The 17,635-nt window shown below is 44.0% G+C and overlaps 1 protein-coding gene across 6 annotated transcripts in view; it reads right to left on the bottom strand.

The window, feature by feature from the left end:
- Window positions 1-17,635, bottom strand: part of GRIK1 (glutamate ionotropic receptor kainate type subunit 1) — a 546,361-nt gene that overhangs the window by 175,332 nt on the left and 353,394 nt on the right. For all 6 annotated transcript variants that reach the window (XM_075543397.1, XM_075543399.1, XM_075543398.1 and 3 more), the window contains one exon: window positions 13,037-13,218. In XM_075543397.1, coding sequence (XP_075399512.1) covers window positions 13,037-13,218 — 182 coding nt within the window. The remainder of the gene's footprint in view (window positions 1-13,036; window positions 13,219-17,635) is intronic.

Raw genomic sequence — 17,635 nt, 5'->3', positions numbered from 1 at the left:
GAGAGTCTACATCATTTTATAATGAACAATTTGGACTCATAGGAATGGGGCAGAAGTGCTCTTTAGTGTTTGAGAGACGATATCTTTACAGTAGCAAACAGGCTCATCTTCCTCCTACAGAGCTAATGGGTTTGCTTATCCCATAATGCCACCAGGGCTCCTTCGTGCTGAGAGAAGGTTTAGGAAACAGTGTAGGCAAGAAGGTGACAAAGCATATGTCCTTGGACCAAGCTATAAATGCCTCCTCCATGTTGCTATGATGGAAGCACCATGGGACTTCTGTAATCTATGGGGAAAACCATAAGTCAGAAGGGACTTGACAGTCTTGGATCCCAGTACACAAGAGTTTTTAACGTACTTTATTTCCCATACTTCCTTGACCCAATCTTTGGCATACAGAAACCACACAATAAATCATTGCCATAAAAATGGGTAAAATATACACGACATGGGACTGACTTACTTTACAATACAAGACTTGGTTAGTGGTTGAGGAGAAGGTAAGGAAGATGAGTCCTCTTGGCAAAATCTAGTCTATTGAAGCATCTCAGAAGCAGACCGGGTTAATAGAGCTAAGTAGTTTTTAATCTGCTTCAATCTGAAGGTTTCTTTATAGAGAGTCTGATATAAGGTATGGACTCTGGCACCCAAAAGGACACATTCCGGGGTATCTCCCAGCACACACAATTCTGAATAAAGCTGGGGTTCGCTGATCCTGCTATAGGCTTAAGGCATGCTCCAGTATATTGGTCCTCAACATGATTTTTCCAAAGCACTTCACCGCTCCCTAGTCCCATGACAATGGTAATTTCCTTCTAACTCCTAATGCAGCTGAAGCTTGATGTAGCTAGCATTGACCCTTAGTTCATTTCTCATGTATATCTGTCATTTGCATTGCCTCCCAGTCCAAGTTGAAGCAAATCTACATCTTTTCCTAAATCTCCTCTTTGGAGGCTTTTGAGAATCCTCAAATGGGCATCTGGACACACAAAAAAATAGAGATAAATTGTGCATGCTTTTACTACATTGTCGGTTATTTGTAGAGGTTAATTAATTCCTGTGTATATTTAATAGCATACTCATATCTACGAATTGCTTCTCAGCACTAAAAGTAACTGTGTACTTGGGGACTGTAAATAGATTTTAATATCAGCCTTCGAGAAATATAATTAGGAGGAGAATGTGCTGCCAAAATAATTATATAATATACTACAAATTACCATCCAGTTAGTATAAATTGAGATTCATCATTATTATATTGTCAAGATTTATCCAAAGTAATGAATTTATCATCAGTTAACTAGCGCAAAGACCATCAGAGGACTCTGGGAACTTTAAAACAAAGAATGAACTGCTTAATTAATAAGGTACATTAGCCGGAAATTGAACACTGCCTTCTCTTTATGTCTCCTCAAACCAAACTCACTGCCATCCAGTTGATTGCCACTCACTGTGACCCTAAATGTTTTGAGAATGATGAGGGTAACGAATGTACAAATGTGCTTTACATAATTGATGTATGTATGCATTGTGATAAGAGTTGTAGGAGCCTCCAATAAAATGATTTAATAGAAAAGAAAATAGGGTTTTTTTCACCTTCCAAGTTATAGAAATGGGGACCTACAGGAACTAGATAGGCCCGAAACACAATCTTTTTTGACTCGTGACTTCTAAAAAGGCAAAGCACGCATGAAGACCCACGTGTTAGAATCCATTTACATGGAAAATAAGGCAAGGAGTGTCACCAAGAAGGAAGGCCATCCTTCTATGCCCTCAAAATGATGTCCTGATTCAGACTTTTAGCTTCCAAATTTGTGAAACAATAAATTTCTGTTCTTTAACATAATCCCCTTATGGCATCCTTGTGATGTTGTTAAGGTGGTACTAGGAGACTAAAGCACACAATAAGCGCTCAATAAGTTACAGCAGTGTTTTTCTTCCAGAGAGCTACGCTTGTCACTGGGTCTTGCCAATGCTCACTCTAAGACTCTAGTCCGTCCTTACCACGTTAGAGCAATAGCTGGACCATCGTAGAGACATTTGTGGGCATTGTATAGATATAGTCTTGTAACATTCATTTTCAAGGTTTCTTTCTGCTTTAAGGAGGAAGGCTGTCTAAAGCCCGCCGCCTTCTCTGGTCTCCCAGTAATGGTATCTTCATTACCTCCAATCACTGCTCAGTAAATACTTGATAAATGAGAGAATGGCTTTGCTAGGGTGTCTCTACATGGCCAAGGAACGGTGGGTCCAGTCAACATTTCCTGAGGCCTCGTTCTAGCCGGAGATCATCGAATGTTTGATAATACAAGGAAAGCGCTGCATTCAAAGCAGTCCAAGGCTTAACCCAACTAAGCAACTAGCACGTTCCGGTTCTTCTCCTCCGGGGTAACCTGACATCTCGCTGCGGTACTTGGCAGCAGCGGGGAACAGAATACATGGCTCTCCTTTCACTTTCTGAGATGCTTCAAATCCCAACCTGACTCACCCTCCTGGCGGTGTGACCTCCAGAAAGTTACAAACCTCTCTGAGCTCTGTCCATTCCTCATACCTAGACGTTGCTCATAAAAATTACACAGGTGATGTACTTCACTCGCTTAGCACCGGTCCAAGTGCTAATTTTTCAGTCAAAATTAGTCTCCCATCAGTTCTCTTGTCAGTGTTTCTGACCAGACATTGCAGACGTGAAGAGCTGACTTGGTGGAAAGAGGTTTCAAAGGGAGACGGGTGACCTCTTCGCACATTGTGGCTGGCCCCGACTTCCTGTTTTCTGCGTTGAGAGATGATGAGTGATGGTGTGTGAGTCCTGCACAAACATGGAATGAAACCTCTAGTCGCCTCTCCTTACCCTCAATCACAACCGCTGGCCGCAGATTACAGGGGAATCGAACAACATCATTCTTTCATTAAGTAGCACTGTTCTTGCACTCCTGCATAAGGAATCTGGGTATGAAAACGTACATATCACCCCTCCCCCGCCCCCGACATTATTTTGATGTCCGTTGAAAGATGAGGGAGCAGGAGTGTGAAAATGTTAACTGGACAAAAAGCAATATAATTCTGCAGAACAGTCTGGTGTAAACATGCTTTGTTTGGACTAATGGCTCAAATATAGTCTAATATTTATTGACACGGTGTTCTGGGGCTGGGGCTTGGGTGCCTTCTCAGACAAACTTGTTCCCGTAAACAAAGCAGCTGATTGCATGCATCCCCTGCAGCATGCTCACATGCCTCTCTTGGCTCTGGTCCACCTCATGGAGTAGGCCCAGTCTCCCCGCAACTTCCCCGATGGGAGGAGATTTGCAGAAGCCCCGCCCCCACTTGCCTGCCTGCTCCAACAGGCAGGGCCCTAGCATTCAGGCTCAGACTCTGGAACAGCGGCTGACTTTGTGGGCCCTACTACGGGGGTTGAAATCATCTCGGGCGCCCTTTAAAGAGCTGCATTTATTTGTAGGCAGTCCACTTGCAGGCTCCGATGCATTATAGTTCTTAGTGATACAGGACTTCAAAGGTTGAAAGAATCCTTCCTGTTGAGGAAATTGAGCCTCAGAGTGACATGGTTTCTCCAGGCGTGAACGCCAGAGCTGAGAGCACCGCAAACTGAGTTGGGTGGATGGAAGTTGATCACAGAGATGACGTATCAAAGGGAAAGGAACATCTCTAGCTCAGTTTATGGCCCATTTGTGCGTTCATTCATTCATTCATTCCATCCTTCCTTCCTTTTATTTGTCCACTCTGCAGAGGCCTACTATATGCCACGCCATGTACAAAGGGCTCAACATTTGGGAAAATTTGACCAAGACAATTTCTCTATCATCTCAGAGTTTATAGTCTGGTAGGAAATATGACAGGTAAACGAGTAGTTCTCCTTATACTAATTCCAGCTTTTATTGGGAGGGAACTGCATTTAAGCAGAGTGCTGGCTTAAGGCACGAGAAAGGTGTTCTCTTTTACCTCTTCTCTCAGAGAAGCTGACTCTCAGAAACCTCAAGGAATGGCTTGGGGAAAGTAGTAGTCACGACCAGAAAGACTGTCCCAGAGTCTTCAGGATGGGGGGTGTGTGGCAAGGAGGCTGGAGAGAGAGGCAGAGTGATGTCTCACAGGCTATAGATTTTTCATTGATTTCAGAGAAAGAAGGGGATATATTTAGTACATATGACGTGCTTTTAGGGATCAACTTGCATCTCTATAATGTATGTTGGAATCCTAATCTGTATGTATGTAATCTCACACAATGCAGTCAGGTAACAAATGCAATCTAACATAATGAAATGTAATCAGTCAATTGAGGTCAGGCAAGTACAGAATGGACTCTAAACCTAATTACTTCTAACTAATATAAAGACCAGGAACAGGGGCAGAGGCAGTATACCCAGAGGGAAACAGATGTTTCCTTCTGTTTGTGAGGATCCTCTATAAATGAAAGAACAGTATCAAATTGACAGACACCTGATTTGAACTTCTAGCTTGCAGACCTGTGAGAAAAAGGATAAAGTCCCATTGTTTAAAAACACACAGATGCAGTGATTCTTTTATAACAGCACAGGGTGATGAAGACGGAGTCTCTGCATGATGGAAGTGGTTAAGGTACTCCACTGCTTCAGCAAAAGCTTGGAGAGTTGAGTCCAGCCAGAGGGCCCAGGGTGGGGGTGGGGGGGGGTAACAGTCTGACAATCCACTTCTGGAATGTCAGCCACTTGAAAACCCTGTGGGGAAAAACTCTACTCTGACCCACGTGTGAACATCATGAAACAGGGAAGTCATTTAATTATCTCTAAATTTCAATGCTAAAGTGAAAAGAGATTACTTCAAGGGTTACTGTGTCTGTTACCTCCCAGCACATTGTAGGTGCCCCACACATAAAAGCCTTCCCATCCTGTGCTTCAAACTTTGAATTCCTCTCTCATGAAGCACTTCCTAAGTAGAATCACACTTACTTTGAGGTGGACAGTGCAGAGTTAACTATGAGGCGAGTGGGGCTTGGGAAGTGAGGGAGTACCTGAGGAGTGTAAATCCTTAACAGGCTTGGGCACTAACTGAAAGGTAGGAGGTTCATGTCTATCTAGGGAGGCATCATGAAAGAAAGGCCTGGCAAGTTCTTTCTGGAAAATCAGGCCCCCCGAGTCTTCCCAGTTCTACTTCTACTCTGACACCCCTGGAGTCAACCTTGAGGTACAATCAGCTCAACTGCAGCTGCTTTGGTTGTGGTTTTGGAGAGCGAGCATGCTGGGGGCCTGGCCTTTGCACAGCGAAAGCTGGGAAGGAGAGAGGAGCATTGGCACAAAGCTGCGGGCACCTGTGGTGTGAGCAGGGTGGGTGGCCGTGCAGCACAAGCTGCAGCTTATCGGTCCCTGGGAACCGTGTTAGATATTGGGCAGCTCTCAGCTCTCCTCCGGTCATGGCGAGACTTTGTTCATAGGAAAGCCCTGATCCTCTGTCGCCTAATCAAGTCTTGGCATTTGAATTTCAAACAGATTTTGGGAAAATAATTTTTCAAATGCTCATCATATGGTACTTGTTCAATATGAATGGAAATAATTGCTTTGCTGAAATGATTAGCATGCCCAAGAATAACTATAGACTTTTCTTCAGTTTTCACTTTAAGATAAATGACAATGTCTTCTTTAAAGTATATTTGATTTCTCCCCCCCACCCCCCATGTAACTGTGATTAAAAAGTGAAAACAAATGTAAGCGAGGTGCAGGAAGTATGGAGAAATGCATGCGAGAGAAAAGGCGATGTTGACCTGGCAGGACACATTTTCTCAGCAGTGCTTTCAGTCACAAAAAGGGAAAAGCTATTAATGTTAATTTTATAGAAGACGAAGAAGACGAGATTGGCAACAAGTGGTGGTATTTTTCACAGACTTTTCTGGGAGTCTAGAAAGTAATTAGAGACCCTGAAAGGGTCCCATTCTTTATATACTGAGTGCATGGACTCTCTGAGATTAAACTCACTGGATGGAGGCTACACACCTGCTTGGCTACTCTCCAGAGGGGGAACTTTTCTTGGCTCTGGTAGCACACCAGGTTAGGCACTGAGATGCCAACCCAAAGACATGGCAGTGCATTTTTATTTCTCACCTATCTGAACTTCCATTTCATCATGTCTGAGGTGGGAGTTTAAGTTTACCCAGGGAAGCAGTTCGATTGTAGGAAGCAGAATGCCCAGTACCATTACTGGCACCTGGCAGGAGTTCCAGCGATGTGGGCCTCTTCCATTCCTTTGTCTCCACTGGAGAAAAGGTTGATTGTAGGGTAGCCAGAACTCAGGCTCTGAAACCCTGAACCTGCCTTTTCCTAGGGAAGAACTCAGCAGGCTAGCTGAAGGTAAGGTGGCTGCCATTCCCGAAAGCTCGTTGCCATTGGCTAATGGAAAGTTACACCGTGCACAGTTACTGGACCTCATTTCAAATGAAAATAAAACAAAGGAAAAATTCTTTATGGACTGGTCACCATACTTTTCTTCCTTGGTGCTGCTCATTGGATTTAACAACCGACCTTCCTATTACTAGAGAAACAAATCATTCGTATCACCCAGGGATCCTTAGCCAAAATTAAAAGCAAACAAGCAACAATGACAATAAAAACCTTGCTGGCAATTTGATTCCGACCTGTGCCAACCACGTGTTGTAAAGCATACATGAGCTCTGTAAAGTTTTCTCTGCTGCCAAATGAATGGAAGCCAAGCCTTTCTTCTGCAGCACAACTGGGTGGATTTGAACAGCTAACCTTTTGATTAGCAGTCAAGCATAAAGTTGATTGTACCACTTATAGAATGCTCTGAAATCTCAAATCTCACTTTTCAAACAATAAGCAGCCTCTCAAAGACCCAGAAAGCCCATCTGTGTCATTGGAAATTAAAAACGGCCAGTTGTGCCTTTGCGTGTAGTACAAATCTTTTTTCCCAAGGTGACACTGTGTTGCCTTCAACTTTGTCCATGTCCCATTAAGCATTTGCACCTCTCAGTCACACACACATACACACACACACACACACACACACACATTGTCGTGTGCTGTCCAGATGAGTCCACTGCTAGTGACCTTATACGAATCCACCCCTAGTGACTTTAACTGCCCCATAGGTTTTGCTAGGCTGCCATCTTCATGGAATGAAAGTCTGAGCTTCAAACCCACCAGTTGCTCCACTAGAGGAAGATGTGGAAGCCTGCTTTCTATATGTGAAGGGGCAGCAAAAAGTTCATAGAAAAATTCTTTTATAATTAAATTCTATTTTTCTGTGAACATTTGCAGTCCCCTCTTGTGTATACATCTCTATGGATCACCCATGCACAGAGGATGGTAAGTCAAAAAGTATTGCCATAAAAGCATATGCAAATTTACTTAACAAAGTATACACCTCTCATTTCTCTACAAGCCTCCACCATACCCGTCAGAAGGCGGTGTCTCCTTCTCTCTCACCAACCCCCAAGAACTCTATGCTCTTCAGTTCACACCGAATCAAAATGGGAGTTTTGGCATCCCTGAGGGATTGATTCATGTTTATTTAAAATGCTCTTTCCTTTGGGGGAACAAACAGCAATCAGAAGGGGCAGAATCAGGGCTGCAGGGTGCATGACCTTCTCGTAGGACAGAGGACATGGTCCTGATACAGGGACGTGGTCATGAGGAGTACAAGGTCCTTGTTGCAACTTCCCTGGTGTTTTTCTCACCGATGCAGTTTTCTACTTTCTCAAAACGTTTTCAAAATGAGGCCCGCGCTTGAGCTGTATCCTTTAAGAAAATCTATCACGATTACTCTTCTGAAGTTTCAGAAAAGTCATCGTACATGCTGAGCTGACCTTAGATTTAATTGGGCTGGAAGGTAGATTCCCTAGAAGCCACTGGTATGACTCCACTATTTTCTATGGACACCTCCAGCAGACTAAGACACGTGTATTGCTGAGAGAACTTGGCTTCAACCATCCACTGATCATCGAGACATAGCATGCTTTATTTGGAATGAATCCTGCATGTATGAACTGAAACCCTCAAAATGACAGGTGACTAAATTAGGGATAAAGGGGGTTGTCACCACTGAATGCCTACTCTAAAGAAAAATCGACAGACAGGGCCACAATAAAGGGGTTTCAGGAAAATCCGGCACACTAACTAGACACCTTTTGGAAAATCCAAACTGGGCATGCACAGACCCAGGTCACCTTGACCCAGGTGGAAGCCAACCTGGGCATGCACGCCTGGGCACAGAAACATGACATCATCCAGGTGTGCCTCAACTCAGCCTATACATGGCATCACCCAGGTGTGCCTCAACTCAGCCAATAAGAGTGACCAATACCCTCAAGCATGTCTCCCCAGCCAGAGGGGACAGAAGGGGATAAATAGGAGAGTGAGAGCAGGCCACCCACCTTCTCTTGTTTGGGTGTTCTCTTGCAGGTCAGAGGGCAGGGCCACGCCCTCTCCTTCTGGAACTCTTTCCCACAGCCTGCTGATTCTCGGGCCTCTCTCCTGTGACTCCACACTCTGGATTTGCATTCCTGTTCTGCTCCTCCTTTCAAGTGTTTTCCCACACTCCCCCGAAGGGACTGGCATGACCATCTTCAGTCTGGACCTTTCCCACAGCCCTGCTATGAGGCCTTGTAAAGTTTCCAGAGATAGCATGTACTTGTTGAAGCTGTAATGCCTGAACCTTCCCTCTCCCTCAAAGTGCATCTGCTGCATGAATTCTTTCAGCGTTGAGAACCAAGAACCAAGGTAAGCCGCCCAGAACCCTAACAGCAGCAGTGCTCTTTGGCTTCCGGGTGTGAGTAGATGAGAAGGTACCCAGCAATGGAGTTGGGCCGGCTGCAGTGACGCTTTCGTTATAGGCATTTGTCCTGCTAGGGGAGGACCCAGCAACTTGCTCTGAGTCAGTGCACCCTGTGCCATTGCCTGGACGTTTCTTGTTGGTCACAGTGAAATTTTTTGTAAAAGCAGTTTTACTCGAATGCTGTTTTTTTTGTTTTTTTTTGTGATGGTCGACTTAAGAGAACAGTGTGCAGCTGTGAAATTTTGTTTCCTGCTCAGGTAAAATGCCACAGAGAGTGTTGTAATGTTGAACACAGCTTACAAGGACAGCACGATGGGGGGAAATTTGAGTGTACTAGTGGTTTTCTCATTTAGAAAAAGGGGAAATGCTGATTGATGACAAACTTGGTTCTGGACACCCATCAGCTTCCTGAATGGACAAACGTGTTGACTCATAGCACATTTGGAGTTCATTCCACTGGGCCAGACTGTTAATCACGCTTTCTATTTAGAGGTTCTGAAAAGATTGTGTAATCCTGTGTGATTTAAAAAAGGCCTGATTTTTGGCAGACGGGGGCTGGTTTTGCCACCAGGACAATGCCCTTGCTCATGCAGGCATCTCAGTGCACCAGTTTTGGGCAAATCTGCCTCCCTTGCCCCACACACCTTACTCACCTGACCATACTCCATGCAGTTTCTTTTTGTTTCCATCAATGAAGAGGAGGGACATGAAAGGACTGTGATTTGATGATATGCAAGTGAAGAAAAAAACAAGGGAGCTGCTGTCAGCCATCCAAACAGAGGAGTTTGAAAAATGTTTCCAAGAATGGAATCACAGATTTGGCAAGTGCTTTAAGGGTAATGGAGAGTACTTTGAAGGTGATAAGGGGTTTTTTTTTGGTTTGTTTGTTTGTTTTTTAAATTTAAATTCAGAGCTTTGAAACAAAAATCTGGCTTTCTGTGGTACACCCTCATAGATATGCAAGAGGACTTTAAAAGTTGGTGAAAAAATAGGATACAAAGATAATGATATTTTTCTACAAACTTTTTGAAGCCCTCTTTGTGTGCTTGTATACTTATCTGTACACATATGTATAAATATACAAAATCATATATGAATATACAAATGGATATATATGAGTACATGCAAGTATGAGAAAGAGAAAGACTTGACTTCCTGCTGGTACTATTTCTATGGAGAAGCCAGCCTGATAGAGCTTCTGGTTGAGATTTTTTTTTCCTCCTAATGTTGCTGCATTTAATTCTCTTTTTAATGATGCAATCTCTAGTCTACAGGGACAGAGTCCCTTATGTCATAGGAGCTTTATGTTAAAATGTCTCTAAACAGAAGAGAAACTCTTACAGCTCCTCTCCAGGACCACAATGCACTTTGCTCTTGCTTGTCCCAGACCTGCCCTTTGGGATCGCGAGGCCAGTTGAGATAGTTTAGCATGCCCTTCAATTAATCCCACATGTGTTTATCGGCCAGGCTGGCACAATAAACTAACTACCTCGCCAGCTATGTTTACCAAATGGGTCTCTAACCAAGAGTAGCTTCATCAGCAAATCATTCCCTTAAATGCAATGGAAGTCCCCAGCCTGGCTGTAACAGGCTCACGGGAAGGGATGCTTCTTTGCATTTTCAGGGCTTCACAGAAAATCGGGGTGTTTTTTCTCAGTTCTGATCCACACTCCATTACACACTTTAATGAACTGTATTAAAATTCTCAAATGGAGCCTTCAGATAAAGGGCTGCTGATAGTATTTATTTACCTCTAAAGCCCTTTCTTTGTTGGGATTACTGCAACATGATTTCCTGCTTTCCTGGAAGAAAATGACAATATCTAAAGATTTGTTACTGCCGCATCATCTAAGATATCTAACAGATAGCTTCCATCACTGGCGTGGCAACATCTGCCAGTGGAGAAAGCGCTGGGCGGGATCAAGGGGCCTGAACGTACTGTCCTGGGCTTGTGGTTCTGAGACAGTCATTTTCTTTCCCCTAGTGCCCGAGCTAGGCATTGGGGGCTCAGTGGTGGAGTTCTCCCCTTCCATGCAGGACACTTGTGTTCTGGTCCCAGTCCATGAACCTCCTGCACTGTTCCCACTTGCCTGTCTGTGGAGACGTGTGGGATGCTGTTTTTGTTGGTGTTGAACAAGTCTCATTGACGCTTTCAGGCTAAATAAACTCGGAAGAAAAGTGTGGTGATTCACATCTGAAAACCAGTGGGAAAAAAAGATCACAATAATCTGATTCCAAACCAATCGTGGTGATGGTCCACAATCCAGAAGCATTTTCTGATGTCTAGGTTGGGCTGGTCCGACCTTGAGAACACTGGTGCTTTGGGCTTTGTAGTTCTCTCCTGCGGCACGGGGAAGGCTACTTTGTACATCAGAGGATTGGCAGCATCTCGAGCCTGTATTCACTTGTTGTCAGGAAAGTGTCCGTTCCACGATGATAAACAAAAACCCATCTTACAACAAGCAATGACAAAGAAATTCTTGCCACTGAGGATACGCCCACTCCATCTGATCCTACAGAGCAGAGTAGAATGAACTGATAGGGCATCGGAGGCTGTAAAACTTCTTGGTTAGCAGTCACGTGCTTTAACCACGATATCACCACAACTCCTTAAAATGTATCTAGACAGTTGCCAAGAGTCCAGCAGGGAGGTAGAGGCAGGCGCTTGGGAATAGGAAGTGAATCTCTCCAATCTGACAATCACTAACCTTTGGGATCTTTTTAATATCTTTTTCCACCACTTCAGTTTTTTTTCTCTCCCTTCCGTCATAATTCCAGTGGAATATCCTGATGTGCTCATATATTATGATGTTACTCTGAACATTACTCATATCTTTTGTTTATATTCCCACATCTGTGCAGATTAATACATGGTAGTGCATTGTTTTTAACAAACTGGAAAAAAGAAGAGTGTTTGCAGTGACCGCCATGCCTGTTTTTTTGCTTCTGTATTTAGACATCTGCATGCCTGATGCGAGGTCCTAACACCAGGAGGAAGGATATGTTTAGGATGAGTCAGGTATTTTGTCAATAAAAATCTGGCTCAAATGATTATTCATCTTGACATATTATTCCTGTGGGGCAAACAAATTAACCACCTTTGCCTTTCATTCCTGAACTATGGCTCTTGGAGTAATTGGGGTGTCTTGATCTGGGACTTCCAAGGCACCCCTGAGAATTTGAGTGAGAGGTGCAAGCCTGACCAGAAAAGAGTTGCCTGGGAGGCCAATCTCTGCTCGCCTCCGCAGGCAGGGTTCAGCCTAGCCTGCAGAACAGGACTAGGTGGCAGCGAGAGAGAGTGCAGGACTGGCCAGTACGAGCCTGCAACTTGTCAGCTCCGACATCTTCTTGGTCAGGGAAGGGAAAGGAAGGTAGGGTGCCTTCTCTGAGACATAGCAGCTCTACCCTGGGACCTTTCCCAGACTTCCCCTGTGCACCTCTTTCTTACGATGATCTTGATCTTCCTATTACATATTTAAATATGAATGCATATTATATAAAGGTTTTACTCTTATAAAACCAGTAGTTATATGGTATAGAATCTTTCATGACATCTGTGTGTCATTCTGTAGGAGCCCTGGGGGTGGATTGGTGATCAGAAAGGTCAGCCATTCAAAACCACCATCAGCTCCATGGGAGAAAGACAGGGCTTTTTGCTTGTATGACCAGTTACAGTCTCAGAAACTCACAGCGGCAGGTCTAGCCTGTCCTACAGGCTCGTGATGAGTCAGCGTGGACTGGATGACAGTACGTTTATTGTTCAGTTGGTTTTTCTGTTTTTGTTGTTACGAATCAATCCAGATAATTAACAAATTCAAGAGCAGTGTCTTCCTAATGGGTGGTGAGATATGACTTACCTTAGGTGGCGAGGGCAAGGGAGTGGGTGCTGTAACAGTGCTGGAATCAGGGAAGCCAGGCGAGTGGGGACTAGAATAAGTTCCACTTTTGGAGACTTGGCTTTATGCTGATTTTCATTCTCAGAAACTCTTACTCACTCTTGTCTTCTGCCAGCCTCTGCTATCAGGAACCACAGACCAACAAATGCATACACCGGACCACACATCAACAGCTATATACCACTGCAGCAAGGGGGCTCCACTTGAACTTCCTGAAGCCCCTCATTGAAATGGTTCCGAAAGCGGCTTTTCCGCCTAAACTGGACAGCTGCAGCTGCATCATGCTGCTCTAGGTGAACACCAGATGGCAATTGTTGTTAATGAGAAACAACACTTCCCCCACGCTCCCACCTACCCCCTACCCCTCTTACCTGCTTAAGGATTTCAGCAGCTGTTTCATGTGAACAATCGAATATCACGTAGAACTCCTTGCCCTTCTTCATTTCCTTAAGTAGAGGCTTGGCATCTTTATTCCCGGAGGGCAGCTGACGGATTTTGATTTTAATGTTGTATCTGGAGGGAGCTTTGATGAGCTCCTGCAGACGAATTAGACCTAGAAAATGACATCCAATCATGCAACAGAGACTGTCCTGTTGAAAGAAGATTGTGTATTGCCATTTACAGTCAAACTCCTAGCATTCCCAAGATGTGTCACGCATCCATCTACCTAAAGGTTACCTTATTGACTTCTCATTTGTCATTCCATTCGGTGATAGGTTAGACTGATATTCTGCCTTTGTGGTTATGTGTGGCTTGAAAACACAATTTCCCCAAAGGATCTCTAATGTATTTAGAATGCAATCGTCTTCTCCAGCCGTTAACCAACGCTTCAAATGTTTAACCAACCAAGCCTGCAAACGGCAAACTTCTGGTTAAAAAAAAAAAATCACTCACTTACTCACTCCCATGGAATTGAATCCACTCTTAGTACCTCTGTCTGACAGAGTAGAACTGCCCTGTGGGTTTCCATGCAATAAATCTTTACAGGAACAGAATGCCTCAATCTTATCTTGCAGACTGGCATGTGGGTTCGAACCGCTGGCCCTGCTATTAGCAGCCCCATGTGTAAGTCCTACATCGCCAGGGCTTTTGTAAGACCTGTTCACTTAAAAATGTCAATGGAAAATTAGAATGTTTCAGGACTGCGAACTTCCATAAGCCTTTCATCAAGTATTCACATACAACATACTGTTTACCAGTTAATTAGTTTGGCTGCTTTATATAATCTTTCAGTTCCTGCCATATAAACTATTTTTAAAAGGCTCATTACACCTTCTTTTTAATTATGATTGAGTGTTGAACTGGAAAATCCTTACTTGATTAAAAAGAAACAAAACTATAGAATGTTTAGAGATTATGATAATACAAGCAGAATCATGATATATTTTTTAAATGTCCCATTGGCAATTGTAGGAAAGGGCATAGAGCCAGCCAATGAGCTTGAGGGAGCAGTGTTGATCCATCATGTGTATGAATCTACTCAGCTGCACTGTTCTCAACTGGAGGTGCTCTGTGAGGGCAAGATGAACAGCTATATAAAGCCTCCGACTTATTTCCTCTAAAGCTAACTGGTGCTTGTGACACTGCATGATGCTGGCTCTCACTCAAGAAATCCTATCCCACTGGGAAATTGACTTAAAATATTTTTTAAAAAATTAAGTATGCAGTCTGTGTCTTCACGATTTGTCAACTTCCTGAAATCAATAGGGAATGTTAAGCTTTATGAGGATTCAGATGGAAATTGTGTGCAGTGCAGGAGATACAGTGTATATGCCAGCTGCCTTCAGACTTCATGCATTTTTTTTTTCTTCTTTGGTTTATTTTGTTGTTGCTTCCTACCCCTCCCACCCCCTGGGAGCTGCTTTTTGTGGCTCTGATGTGAACATGTTTATCTCCATAGTTAAATTTGTTTTATGGATTGAACCGAGTCTCCCCAAATCCTAAAACCTGTCCTTCAGGGTATAATCCCACTGGGGAATAGGGCTCCTGGTTAGGTTCCTCAGGTCATGCCAATGTGCGGCAGGTTCTAACCGGACCACTGTTGAGACATGAAAAGAGCACATCAGACAGAGCGAGAGAGGAAAGCACAGACACAGCAAGACGACACACATTCGTGGGAAGATGCCTAAGGAAGACAAGGAACGCAAGCTGAACAGAGACAAGGACCTTTGCCCTGGACCAACTGGAAAAGAAAGTCTTACCCAAATTCAGATCTCCCCTCCAGTGGTAAAGCCACCCCCCGGTGCTGTACATTCAAGGCAACCCTACAGACAGAGTACAACGGCCCCTGTGACTTTCTGGGACTGCGCCTCTTTACCGGAGCAAATTGGACTCCCAGGTTTGGTGTTGTGCTTTGTTATGTTGTTATCTGCCCTCTGGTCAATTCTGACCCTTGGGAATCTGTGGGATGGAGGAGCATTGCCCCGCTCCCCTGGGGTGTGTAAAGCTGCACATGGTGAGGGAGCTGGCAGATGAGTAGCCCTTTGCTCCCCCCGAGCAGTGGGGGGGCTGGAGCCTTGGCCTTTTAGTTAGCCCCTGAGCACTTCACCCCGCAGCCACTGGGCCACCAGGGATCCCAACCCTACAGATCTATAGCTGTAAATCCTGTTTGGAACTAAATGTTACTGTTAAAATTAGATCCTCCCCAAGGAGGATGGGCTGTGCATTGAATCACTTCCGAGTTATGAAAAGAACAGGCAGGGCACAGAGACACGCACATTCACGTGGAGACAGCTGCCATATGGGGGTCATCTATAACCCAAGAAGCAAACGCCCAGGACTGCATGCGAGGAAGGAACGGACACAGACTGGACTCGAAGGTCTAGCTTCCAGACCTGCAAGAAAACAAGGCTCTGTGTAAAGGCATCTACTTGTGGTATTTCTGCTCTATCCAGAGTAGGTCATAGGACTGGGGTCGTTCTTCTTTCTCATCAGTCAGGTTGGTTGAAGGCTGTCAAGTACCCAGCATAAATTCACTGTCTTTTCCTGCAGGTCATTTGTCCTGGGTCCCTGATGAGAAGAAGTGGGAGAAAGCTGAGCACACGGCAAGGCATATTTGTGTCGTGCCTTGCATTAGTCCTCGCACTAATTCTATGAGACAAGCTTTATTATCTTCATTTTACTAACGAGGAAACCGAGGCCCAGAGCAATTAAGTAACATGCTCACGGTTACCGGAGCCAGGATTAAAGTGGCTATCTGAGAGACAGTCCAGGGAGCAATCTCGCCAGCTCACCGTGCGGGGTTACAAATACGGGACGCTGGTGCTGAGGGAGCGGGCATTGTTTACGAAGATTGCTTGATGAGCTAGGGGAAAACAGAAAAGTCGCTCACTCCCTTTTCTTCTTTTTCCAGGCTGTGTGTCTCTCCTGCTCTCTCCTATTGCTTTACTTTACTGTCATGTATATCCATGTAGGTATAGGTATAGATGTGTGTGTGTGTGTGTACACACATGTACTTGAGGATGACCACAAGGGAGAGTTTAAAGGCAGTCTTTAAATAAATGGGGACATAATTCTAAAAGCACATTATAAATCTGCAGTGAAGACTGTGTTTTGTTTATTGAACTCGTCACCTTATCATAACAGCTTACTCGCAAGTTTATGGCGTTTAAAGCTGACATACACTTTCTAATTACATTGTTTCCTTTCTACTGAAAATGTTCTCTGGATATCTGGTCTATATCAAGTCCCACGCTAAGCACTGAGAGTTTTAGAAACATCTTGTTTCAAATAGCTTGTAGGAAGAATTTACCCTATCGACGCTCGTGAATTGGAGAGATTATGAGCTGAGACTGATGAGGGCTGGAGGGACTTGGCCAAGATCATGTGGTCACTAAATAGCAGATTCAGGGCTTAAAGCCAGGCCCATTTTCTGATAACAAATCTAAAGTTCTTTCCATACAATCAATGCTTCCCCTCTCCTTTGGGTTTTCGATCAATAACTGAAGAACTGACTTTCTAACTGCAGAAAGAAGCAGAGAGAATGAAAACGTTGCTCAACATTAAAACACTAACTCTTTATTTGTCTCAAGAGGCCATAAATAAACAGCACCCCTCAACCCCCATATGAGGGGTGTTGGTGCGAAAGTTAAGTGTTTGGCTGTGACTAGAAAGACAGGGAGTTTGAACTCGACCAGAGGCTCCTGGGAGAGAGCTGGGGACCTGCTCTCCTAAAAAATACTTTGTTAAAATCTCCTGAGTCGTGTGGGGTCAATCAAAGACAGATTGACCCGGTCACTTCCAGCAATAATATTCCTCCAGAAATCACCTCAAAAATCTCTCATTTACCTTCGTGGCTGTTGCATGCAGGAGCAGAAAGGAGAATAATTTTTGGTGAAAGAATGGCTTCTGATTGGAATAAACTAAGTTTTACATTATTTGATAGGCTCCCACTTTTCTCATTTGCAGGTGAATGGCATCGGCCCCTGAGGACCCGCAGCAGATTAAAAGATTTAAAAATGAAATTGTGGGAAGTAAAATTGGCAAAGAAAGGTGTGGTTTGCATTTCTTTTCCCCAAGCATTTGCTTGCTGTGAAATAACTTTCTTCTTCCCTTAGTAGATGCTGTCAAATTTACAGTTCAAAAGGATTTATTTCCTTTTAGTTCACAGGAGATAAACTTTAGTGGGTCCTTATATTTGCATTTTGTAGCAATCCATCCATCATTGACATTTCACAGTAATGAATAGTTAAAAAAATATTTGCTAAACAAATAATTCTTCAGGCCAAGGCAATTGATTTAGGCACATCTAGCTTGGCTCCTCAACCGTCTGCATTTGGATGCTCGCCTTGCTGAGCCGCCTCTGTGTTTCCAAGAACGGTCCAACTGCAGGGCAAAGTAATGGTTCATGTGGAGGTGGTAACAATGATTTTTATTTTTACCTCCCAGCCCACCATGGTGGAGGGACTTTAAAAGCATAATACAGGTCCTAGGAGATCGATATATAAACTTGAATTAAAGGACATGTTGTG

The sequence above is a fragment of the Tenrec ecaudatus genome, chromosome 2 (assembly GCF_050624435.1).
Source record: "Tenrec ecaudatus isolate mTenEca1 chromosome 2, mTenEca1.hap1, whole genome shotgun sequence".
Lineage (NCBI taxonomy): Eukaryota > Metazoa > Chordata > Mammalia > Afrosoricida > Tenrecidae > Tenrec > Tenrec ecaudatus.
Note: the sequence above shows the minus strand (reverse complement) of the source record. Positions and strands in the feature narration are given on the sequence as shown.